Raw genomic sequence first — 12153 nt, forward strand, 5'->3', positions numbered from 1 at the left:
ACTGTGTGTTGGAAGAAAAGTGCCATCCTTGCCACAAACACACACACACACTCTGGGTTTGAGTGTAACTTGGACATCTGAGACGTGCCTATGATGGTTATTTAATATCTGACCAATGTTCAACTTTGTATATGTTCTAGTTGTATTGACTAGCATACATCCTGGGAGAGAGAGTATATTTATGACGCACTAATGCGGAGCTCTGGAATGTGAGAGTAACAAAGGATATACAAAAAAAAGAGAAAACTGATTTTATGAACAAATCACCCCCACCATGTAATTTGGTTCCTCTTTGTCTGTTGTTAGACCCTTGTCCTGGAATGCCCAAACCAGCAGGTTTTATGGGTCATCCTTTATTCATCAACTTAGAAAGGAGTTGGAAACTTCATTATATCCAATTAAGAAGGTGTTTCCACAATCCACAGATCCCTTAATTGAACAAGTATCCAGCTTTAGCATATCTAAACTCAACATGTGTTCCCAGTCTTTTTAAATTGGTGATTTAGAGTCATCAACGTGACTTGATTGGTGCTCAACATTCCCAGGGTTGCTCACTTGGGAAATTTACGCTATAAAGAGCTTTTCCTCTGCATGGCTGTATTTAAGTTAGGGAGCTCAAAACAAATCGGTCCATTTGTGTAAGGTTGTTATATTCTATAGTCAATTAGACACCTACTGTTCTGCCTTTGTGTAAAAGCTGAGACACTAGACAACTAGAGAATTAGGTAAATCATCACAAGCTCTTTAATGTGATGAAACCAGTTTCAGTAATACACAGCCTGAACCGAACACTTTGCACGTACACAGACTGCAACTGCATTAACAGACTTCCTTATCGACTGATTGTTTGATTTATGATTTTCCCCTCCCTACAGTTTCTCCTGTGGGAGGGATTGTAAGTGAAAATAAAAACAATTAAAAAAAAAAGAATCATAACAATCATAAAAAATGCATGGGAACAATAACAGCACGTGCTCCAGTTCTCTAGCTGCTGCACAAGGGGATGGAAAATGTCAGAGATCGCTGAGATGGTGCTGAGATGGGCTGTAATCACTCATCAGACACAGCGCAGTGGCACGCTACTCCAGTCTTCTTTGTCCAGACCATTGCTGTTGTTAAGTGTTATTGGCAGCTCTTCATTCCAATGCTAAATTAAACTTCTCTGGCACTAGCAGACGAAAACAAATCTAAAAACAAAGGCAGTGGGTGTTGGTTTTCTTTGCATCTCTCCGATTTATCTGGAAATGAAATGAAAAGTCAAGGCCAGTCCATTTATACTCCCATTATTGTGCCAGTTCAAGCTTCATAGCCCACTGGCTGTTGAGTGAGCGCCTTAAGGAATTTGAGGTTTGATCCCCCCTTTTTTGGTGTTAATATGTTGTTAATATAAGTATTTTTGACTGAATGAGGGAACATACTGTAAAACAACAACGTGTTTCCAATACCAACGCTTTGTAATGTTCATGTATTTGTTGGCTTGTGTTCCATGGCATCTGGCTCTTTTTTTTCTTCAGCTTGGCCTTTTGTTAACAACAACATAGACTGCATATTCCTACAAAATATACATATTTGCAATGAGAGGCATCCCAGAATGTCAAACAATGAAGATTTATTAAAAAATGTAGTGCTGGCCCTTTTCAATACACAGATACCACAAAGCAAGACCGCACTTTACAGGATTACAGGACAGAGGCTGGTCCAAATAGCTAAACACAAAGGAAAATAAAGAAAAACATCAAGATGGCCAAGCAGTGCGCTGCTATAGAGGCCCAAGCCAAGGAGATTTATTCCTATTGATACATATAGTGACAGTGTCCGCTTATCTGTGGTGTTCTCATATGTCAATCAATCAATTAACCACTCAGCCAATCAAGACCCAGGGCAGCAGGAGCCTGTGGCACACCTCACTTTGTATCGAAACGACAAAAGCATCAGAAATATAAAAGCAAAACTTAGTTAAACGACATTCACACCCACCAGTAACAGTAACTAACGTTGTGCTTTCCCTCCCTCCTGTCGTGTGTCCCAGGTGAGCACCTGCGGATCTGCCCCCAGGGATACACGTGCTGCACCAGCGATATGGAGGAGCGCCTGTCCAATCTGAGCCGGCACGAGTTCGAGGCACTGGTGCAAGAGGCCGGGCGGTCGCTGCAGCTCTCCCTCAGCACCCAGCACACCAACTTCAATGGTGAGTAGCATCTGGAGCTGTCTGTGAGAGAAAAACATGTTTCCAAAAGCATCTGCACTGAAAGGAAAACAAAAATGCACACAAAAAACAGTACAGTTTTTTGTTTAATTATTTTTGCTGGATTATAGGGCTTTGAACCTATGCTCCAAACAGAGGCTATTACTAGTTAACCCCCTGGTACCTTTTAACATTAAACTAATATCCTCCCCTTCAACCTGAGTTACACTCACAGGTATTAAAGAGTGAATGGACCTGTTTAAAGCAGGCCAATTGCACAGAGAGAGGCCCGTTTTCAAGATTTGTCAATCAATGCAGTTTTGTGCAGTCAATGCAGTCACAGTTTTGAGTCTCTTTTGAACACATGTTCTAGGATAATTTAGCCACTGATTGCATCTTCACATTAGTTTATCACACAGTGTGTTTAATAGACAGAAAACTATGCAGGTATATGAGACTATGCGATTCAGACCAACAGAGCCTCAGATCCAAGATTACGAATCAAGATTATCATTCAGTGAGCAAGTGAGAGCAGTTCTGTTTGATCAGAAAGGGAATGTGATTTAAAATAATATGCTTAATATGAGCGCATGGTTTGATCCACTTCATCCCCGAGCAGCTCTGAGCCTGAAGGAGATGCAAGGTCTTTGATTCACACATCAGGAGCAGTCGGTACTGCTGTCGACACTCCCAACCACAAAAGCACAGATAAAGCATCACCAATCAGTGCCCGTTTGAATAACATCTATTAAAACCACGCTGGCGAAACCATTTAAGTGAGACCATCTACTAAATCTAGTGATGGAGAATAATGTGGTGCTTATTTGTAGTAATTGAAAACAGGGTTATATGTGCTTGACACGTGTGTGAATGTGAAGGTGTCTTTCTAAATTATTTGAATTCTGTTTTTTGGACTGTATTTTCTTTGAGGGCCGAGTGCATCTCCATCACAGAATCTGCTGTCCGTTAGCAAGCGCCGTCAGTCAGTCTGGAGTGAAGCAATGTGGATATAGCCTCAAAACTCATCTGCTGGGTGATAATGGAGCTAAAATCCAGAGGAGAGCCTGTCATAACACACATTTAATGAAAGGATAAACTGAGATCGTCCCCTCTAGAGGTCAAATGAAATAGCCAGCTAGCTGTGCTTAAAATGGGCAAAACCATTGGATGACAATAGAAATCATCGGGGAGAGTATGATAGCCTCCCTTGCAGGAGATGAAATAAATACAATAAATAGATTTCTGCCTTTCAGGTTATTTCTTTTATATTCAGTTTGATTTGCTTTGAGCTCAGAAATCTCTCCTCTTTTTAAGAAGGATAATGGGCGTTTTTTGAGAAAAACTTTCCTTTTCTCCACGAAGGCAGTGATCCCCTTTACTCATATATGCGCCGTTTTAAATTCCAGATATCACAAGCCCCTTAATTTATTACCAACGTGACCTTTAGCTGGGTGTAGTTCTCGTGCTGAATGTCGATGTTTGCAAGGGGGAACCTAATTGCTCTTGTAAGGATCGGGAATGGGTCAGCGAAGTGCCAGAAGAACATAAACAGCTTAATTCATAATAAAGTGACTAAATACGGCAGTTAAACAAAAATACATTTTAACCGCACTAAACAGTCATGAGAGAGGATGGTTTTGAAATCGCTTGCTCTTTACTCCCCTGGCTCGGCTGAAGAAGAGCTCTGTCAAGGTACATTGTAATCAAACCCTTCTGGCAGAGGACGCAGAGGAGCCCTTAGGCAGAAACGCACGATTTTGCAGATAGAGAAAAACTTTCTATTTTAGTAATACCCATTTAATTGATAACACACAGACTGGTGTCCCTCTAATTTAAAACACATTCCCTATTGACACTCTCCCTTTCTGCATGTGTGTGTGTGTGTGTCTTTTATTTATTTATGTTCATACTCTTTAATACAATTACAGGCGTAATTTTCTGCTACATCGCAAAGGATCACTTTGCCAGCGGTAAAGCGTATTATTGTGTCAGCTCTGTGTAGCATATAATCATCAGACTTTGACTCCCTAACAGGTAGGACTTAAGGGCCTGACGTTTTTGAAATTGTTGTAAATAGTCGTACGTGTTGGTTCTGTTTAAATAGCATTTCACTGGGTGGTACATACCTGAAAAAAAGGACTGCTAGCAGGATCATGTCTTCCGCTAGACAAACGTACACCTCGATAGAGTCACTTGCAGAGTGAAGCACGGGACATTTTAGCAAGTGGGTGAATATATAATTATTTCTACTCAATCCTTCCTCATCTTGACACTCTAGAGAGGAGACAGTAATTTGCATATTGTGGTGCAAGGGATTCTGGGAAGATCAGCTAAACACATTTATTAATGTATTTTTCCATAGTCTACAAATGAGATGAAAGAGACAGTCTGACACATTGAGCACTTAGACTTCCTCGTGTGAATGAGAGGGGCAAAGGAAACCAGAACCGAACTGCGCTTTTCAGGTGCAGTAGGTTGCAAAGGATTCTGGGAAAATGTCACCCTGCCCTGATTCAAAGGATGGCTGCTGGGGAGATATAAATAGCTATGGGGAAGCCCCATTTGTTTGGGGTGGCACTATGCATATAGTGGGGTCCACAGCCAGCCAGAGGGTTCAGGGGACTGGATGCAGCATGTCCTCTCCCCTTTCTCCCTCTTTATTATTCATCATTGTGTTTTTACATTTTACTAAGATGACTCACAAGAATTGATAATCATTTCTGCAAAATTCCCGGAACAACTTCATACCTGAGATTCACAATTCAAGTGAACTCAAGTAAAATGATAAACCCATCGTTGTTTTCCCCCCATTTTGGTCCTTCTTTTACACTCCGTGGTTAATCAAAATGCTTATATTAACAAAAGCAGTAATAATACAGAATACGAATCAAACTAAGAGGGTATTGTGATTTCGATTAAATCCCGAAAGTCCTCTCATTTAAAATTTGCACAGACTGAGAAACCAGGGGCTAAAATAACCCCGGGGAGCCATGCCAGTGTCCAGCGGCTGAAATTACAGCCTTTAAATTAGGTGGTTACATGCTTTCCTAATGATTATTTTCCATGGGGTGTGGTTAAAAAGAAGAAGAAGGAAAAAGGAAAGTTTAGGCACTTCTTTAATCGCTGCTGTCACTGCTCTGGCCTCCGCTCCGCTGGCTGGCGTTTCTGGAAACCCGAGTGGGAACTTTGGGAGCCAGTAAATACCAATGTGACGGCAAAGAATGCTTGCCAACGACACGGTCTGACACGAGCGCTGTGTAATGTGAACGTGTCCCTTTTGAAAAGTCTTTGCTAGTTTTAAGGACCGCGTGAGTCGCCAGGTGTAGAGGGTGTGTTGGATCACTGTGGTGTGTCGATGCAGTTGGCAGTGAAGTGCTGTTGCTTCGTATTCTTGGCACGTCCTGTTGTGCCTACCCTTCATTGCGGGGCTGTCAGACTCCAGTCCTGGGGGGCCGCAGTGTCTGCTGATAAATAATGTCATTATTTACTCAGGTGGGCTTATCTAAAACGTTAATTTTACATTTATAGAGACGATGCCTTACAATTTGTTGGTGACTCAAACTGACCCCACAGAACATTTCAGAGTCTGGAGAGAAGTGTTCAATTCGTCCAGTTAATTGTTTAATTAGACCAATTAAGGAGCCGAGAGCCGGGCAGGAACCAAACCCAGCAGACACTGCGGCCCCCCAGGACTGGAGTCTGACAGCCCTGATTTATTGGATCTGATTTTTTCGATCTCATCTTCCTGGAACACAAATTCTGCCAGCAGACATCTAGTATTGAGAGGTTGACAAGGTGCGATTGATGAAGTGAGATTATTCGGCCTAGTTTGAGTGAAAATACCGGTTAAATTACCTGAGTATTTCGCAAAACTGGGATAGCTTAAAAAAACCTTATGTATATGTATAAACCTACTTAATGTATTATTTTAATTTTCTAACACAGTTTTCTTTTTACACTGTTCATGACAGATACTATCTAAACAACTTGAACAGAGGTTACCCGAGTGACGTCTTAGAAATTGTTTTCCTACCAAATTCTCATTTTGCGCCATTTCAGCATCGTGCCATACATGTGCAAAGGCATTGATAGAGGAACTTCTCCTCTAGTTACAGACCAGGTCACAGCCGGACCTTGAGGGCCGTGTCACCAGACCTTCGTGCCGCCAGCAAGGCTTTTCCTTTGTTACACGGTAATTGAACTACACGACTGCCTCCCCCGCTCCGTGACCACACTGCCGAATTACTCCATTAAATACAGAATCTCAATGTCAGCTCTGTGGCGTGGCCCCCCTCCCTCGTTTCTGGCCCCACTACGGAGAGGAAAGCTGTGGCCGATTAGTATGGAGGACCGAAGCCCCCCGATCGGCCGCAATTAGCAGCTGCAATAATTAGAGCGTTAATGTGCATATCAGGATTTAATTACAGCCTGCGGTTGTTAAGTGGGTGTTGGTGTGTTTGGGCTTGGGGGGCTGCGGCGGCGCTGTGCCATGCGATGATACGGGTGCTTTCATCTGCACGCTCAGTCTTTTTTGTTTTACCCTTCGGCTTGACTGCGCTGTAAGTTTCTGACACTTTATCCTCCTTCGTTATCTCTCGTTCCTGTCTTTTTAGTTTTTTATCCTCCAATTGAGTCGTCCCGGTCCTTACATGGCTTTTGTTTCCCCATTTCTCTGTGCCAAGTCCTCTCCGATTGTTTGTTTGCCTGGCTCCTTGCCTTTCCCGAGAATTTCACCGTTCTGTTCTGGACAGGAGCTGCGGCGGCTCAAGATTACTCGCCTATTTACTTCAGGACAAGCACATACACACACGCACTCACGCTCGGATAGTGTAACCTCTGCCAGACTGTTACTCATTTGCACAGGGAACCGGTCCAAAATACGCAGATACATTTTTAATGAAGTGACCCTTTGTATCTATTTATAAGAAGAAAGATGCGATTCCCGGAATTTGTAATGTCCAGGAAAATTTCAGCCCCGTTCAGCCCAGGGATAATCGCTGTGATCTACTCTGTGGCGCATTTCCAGACTTCTGCATAGTGCAGTAAACAGTGAGCATCGCCGGACACAAGGAGAGAGAGAAACATGCTTCAAATACTGGAACTGCTGGACATGATCTATAGAAAAGCAGTAAAAAATGCTCTATAGGAAGCTGGTGTACAGACACAGATGCACAAATTCAGGAAATAATAGGTAGCAACAGGAAGTGTATGTCAGAAATCCCTGAGGGAAATTACTATACATTAAATACCATGCATGATATTTCCACAATACATGGGAAAGGACCTCCATTTTGACAGCAAACATAGCTCAGCTCTTCCTCTGCTCCTGTGAAATGTCATTGTTGAGTGAGCAACAGCGGCAGGCGCGCTAGAGAGAGGTGGGAGAGCTGCCCGTTTCAGCAAACTTAATGAGACTGTAATCTGCCAGCAGCCTCCGCTCTCTGCTCCCCCCCTTTCTCCTCCTCCGATAGGGGGACCGTGAAATCGGCTTACCAGCCCCCTCAGGCAGGGTGCAGTGCCGTGGAAATGAGCGTTTGACCTGCCGCGACCCCGCAGGAACTTGGGGGGGCGATCGGCAGGCGTCCCACGTCACTGTGCGTTAGAGCAGGCAGGTCTAGGGGAAGAGATGCAGGCAGATAGGCACCGAGCCAGATGCTGCCTGCCTCTCTTGCTCCCTCTCTCTCTGTCTCTCTCTCTCTCTCTCTCTCTCTTTACAGGAGGACAGGTTGGCTTCGCAGTGCTTTCCTCACGGCGTTTCACGACACGTCGCCTCACAGGTCATCGAGTGCAGAAATAAACGGAACAGAAACCGTGCTTGAATTAGACAGTCAGGTTGAAGTCGAATCAGACTATTTTTAAAACGGGTAATCATTAGTTCTTTAGTCTTTAGTTTTCCACATCCACATCCCAATTTGGAAACCACAGCTAGTCAACTCAGCCCGGTGTTACAACTGTTTTCCTTCCTTGTCCAATTTGAAATCCTTTGCTTTGTCAACCTGTGCCACTCTGATGGTCCCTATTGGCTCCTTCAGGATGGACGGACGAAGCGTCTCATGAAAGGCACAATGTCCAAGTCCTGCTTTTGTTATTCCCACTCCACGCCCACAATGTCCACTGCCTGGCTGTCCCATTGCAGTATTAGACGTGCTGTAGCTGGCAGTGCTCACAGTCTGAACCAATAGGCGCCTATGAAACCACAACAGTTGCTGGTATGTGGAGAACTCGGGACCACCCAGCCAACTTTTACCCACTCCACCCCGGCAGCCCTCTGCCAATTGTACGCCACCCCCTGGAAAATTAATAGCTGGGATATGAGACCAGCTGCAAACAAGCCATCCTGCCTTTGGGATAGAGACATTTATTGGACGAACCACTCAGCCGGCCTCAGACTCTTTCCTGTAAGGTCATTCAAACTTCTCACCCCAAACTGGAGACCAGAGCAGTCTGATGGCGATTACAGCCCAGTACCACAGTTGTGTTGTGAGCGGTCAATGTACTGCTACTGAAGAAGATAGGCTTCACAATTACCTGGAGTGATTTTGCATTGTTTGGAGGCTTTTAAAATAGATTAAAGATTAGCAACACACTCAAGATGGAAACAAAGGACACAATGAATATCTATTAGAGCAGAAGTTAATAATGACTGTGGTCTGTAACCCTGTCTGTAAAAGAATCCACACTTCACTGTAATGTATGTGTGTCATGCCAAGTGTAGCACTCATCGAGTGTCTCCATTTTCTTGTTTTGTTCCACTCCTAGATTAGCTCATCCCAGGCACAATGACTTGTGAACAGGCCCTGCTGTACAAATCAGTTTGAAAGCAATTTGTAACGGATACAAAGCCACGCACGGTAAATGATCAGTTTCGCTGGCAGATATGAGTCACTGACAGGCGAGTCACCTTTGGGTAATTATGGGTTTCTGAATGAACTACCACTGTCAGAATGATTTTGCTACCAGCTTGTAAGCTGTTTTGGCTTTCTGTTGCAATTCAAGTGGCTGAAAATGTATTCCTTTGTGTTCAAATAGATGTGACTAATTAAAAGGCAGTTACACAGTAACAGATTCCCTCATTGTGCTGTCATCCAGCACTCATGCATTGTCATGTCTGGTGGTGTCTATGCAAATTTCAGATACGTTTAGCCGTGGAACCCATGGAATATAGTAGTACAGATGTTTTATACATGTATACTTTATACCTTACTGGTTTTTGTTCCAACCGATCTCTCAATTACTTAATCGAACCTTAATTGAAGTCTGTTTAGATTTAACTTTTAAAATTGTGTAATAAAAGAGTTGGTTCTTTAATAAGGTCTTGATACAATTCTATACTTAACTTAAAACCCCTACTGTTTAAAATAATGAAAAGGCTCAGATTTCAGGAAATTACTAGTTAAATTAAGTGTTCAATTAAGTAATTGAGAGCTTGGTTGGAATAAAAAACAGCAGGGTAGGGGGTCCACCAGGACCAGGGCCGGGAACCCTGGTACTAATTGATAAAACCACATATTGGCAGTTTTTCCTCTTGAACAGTTTGTGGTTTTTTAACATCATATCCATTTCTCTCTGTCCAACCCCTCTCATTGCCAAGGACAGTGTCTTTCACAGACTCGGTGCCACCATAAAGTGGGATTGTACGATATCAGAAATGTGAAAGGACATCAGCAGGATGTATGTACAGGAGAGGGATCTGTAGATTATTATATTGACATGTTCTTTAGACTTCTTCATGATAAGTGGGTGCCTAGTTGATATTATAGGATCTACAGCACATAGAAATGCAACTTAGTAGCAATAGTTACACTGAAGGGATTCTGTACGGGCTCATCTTTCACAGGACTCAGCAATGACACACCAACAGAGTCAAGGGTATCTCTGACCAAAGAACCTACACATATTAGATTGATTCTTTGCATTGTAGGTAGAGTTCACATGCAGATTTACTGCTTGAGGTGCATTTTGATATATATATATATATATATATATATATATGTTGCTATGTGCCTTGAAATAGTCCCAAATTGAGGACAGCTTGCAATGGGAAAGGCTGTGCTGTTTAATCTCCTCTCAGTGCCTCCCCAGCTTTTGAAGGCGGGCCAATTTTTTTTTTTTTCATTTTTTTGGGAGCTTTCACCAAATTGTGAATCAGACAAGTCTCACGCCACAGAAAGAGGGATTCAAGCACATTCTTCGTGGTTTTCACCCAGACCACGAGACTTGTGGCTTTCTGATTGATGGTGCGAGATGAAATCACCAGCTGATGTCATATTTATCTAGAAGGAAAAAAAACAAAAAAACGCCTCGCCTAGCAACTGGAGTGGCTGGGTACACAGGGAAGACTGGCCGAGGCGCGAGGAGCCAGCCAAGCCTGAGCCTTCCCAGCTGTCCGCGCCTCAAAATGTGCTCCTGTTTGTTTTGTATGCTGTGCCATGGCTGCGGATGTCATTTGGATCGGCTCCTAATGATAATCCAGATCACTGTGGAATTTTAAAAGCATTAACCGCTGCTGGATCGCTGTGGTGTTTCTCCCTTCCTTACAGCAAGCAGGACTTTTCAAGGAGAAGAATCAAGACAATGTCTCAACGTTAAATAAGTATTGTTTACTACAGTGAGTGCCGTTGTCTCCAGTGAAGGGTGGATTGTGTTTTTTATTGTTTTTTAGTAGCCAGTTTACAAGATGAAAGAATTTACAGATGTTCTACAGCATTGACTGTTCTGTGCATAAGCAGTCATCCTGTCTAGGTTTTTAATTAATTTGTTGGATGCTTTTATGAGAAAGGAGTGTAAAACAAAATGTTATAGATTGGATTAACAGACAACACTGACTACAAATAAAAACGATAACTCACACAGCAGAGGAAATGACCATATGACATCCTGCAGATGTCACAAATGTTTGGTTTGGTCGTCCATACCTTGAGTTAAATGCTGCCAGCCATGTATAGGACATGATTACAGCGCCAGAGCTATTCAGGTCATCACATGCATTTCCTCTCGCTAACCTGGTGAACTGCAGCAGCAGAGGTTGCTGCGGTTCTGACCCCAAGAGAGAAACCTCAACTCAGCTGTTCTCTGGGTTCATTATTACAAGCTGATGCTGTGACACAGGATTTGTTTCCCCCTCCTGCGCTGGTTACAAATCCAAAATCCGCTATGTGAAAAATATATAGACTCTACGCCAACATGGGCAGCAGAGGCAGACTGCGTAATTCTGCACACCTTTATCACCTGTGTTTCTTGTCATTTACAAATGCATTAGAAAAAAGCTTACATCCGTAAACTCTTGCACTTACTCCTCTCTGGGATCGTTGCTGGGAATCCGCTGGGGCCGCTCTGGCTATCGTCTGACCTGCAAGGTGAAAAAAAAAGAATGCAAACACTGCAGCTGCACAAGCAGAAGCCACTACAGCTGTGACAGCTCCATCTCCTAGTTCACATCTGGCTTAGTTTAGTTGCTGGGCTTGGGTCTGGTTTAAGTGTAGGGTATTACTTTTCCATGGTGCATTTTTAGAGCAAAGACCTTTGTTGCTTCAATCCCCCTGCACCAAAAAAAAGTAAACCAGAATTAGTAGGGCAAGCACATTGAACTGGTCTCTCACAGGAACAGGGGGGAGGTCAACAAGAGCACCTTTGAGGGACACAGCAAATTGTCTTGTAGGAAATCTCTCTTTTGCAGTTAAAGTCTTAATGGTTGTCTCACAGACACCTAATGCAGGAGACTTGGCATTTCTCTGACCGTATGGCGAGTGATCAGAGGATACATCCCGCTGCACAGATCATCGGTGCATGACCCACCATCTTGAAGAGGTTTTTGCTGTGTAAATATTTGTCAGAATACATTACATTTCGGGCGCATTACCTTGCAACACCGAGCGATTGTAATGTCACATTATGCCCTCGCCGTGCTCTCTCACTATAAAAGCGGTCCGCTCGTGTGTTTTTCGTGAGCGGTTGAGTGTTTAATGGTA

The 12153-nt window shown here is 43.3% G+C and overlaps 1 protein-coding gene across 1 annotated transcript in view; it reads left to right on the top strand.

Annotated features, from left to right (window-relative positions):
* LOC136753556 (glypican-1) overlaps positions 1–12153 on the top strand; it is a 90944-nt gene that overhangs the window by 41727 nt on the left and 37064 nt on the right. Inside the window, exon 2 of the mRNA XM_066709778.1 lies at positions 2030–2188. Coding sequence (XP_066565875.1) covers positions 2030–2188 — 159 coding nt within the window. The remainder of the gene's footprint in view (positions 1–2029; positions 2189–12153) is intronic.

Source organism: Amia ocellicauda, chromosome 7, assembly GCF_036373705.1.
Source record: "Amia ocellicauda isolate fAmiCal2 chromosome 7, fAmiCal2.hap1, whole genome shotgun sequence".
In the NCBI taxonomy this organism is placed as follows: Eukaryota; Metazoa; Chordata; class Actinopteri; order Amiiformes; family Amiidae; genus Amia; species Amia ocellicauda.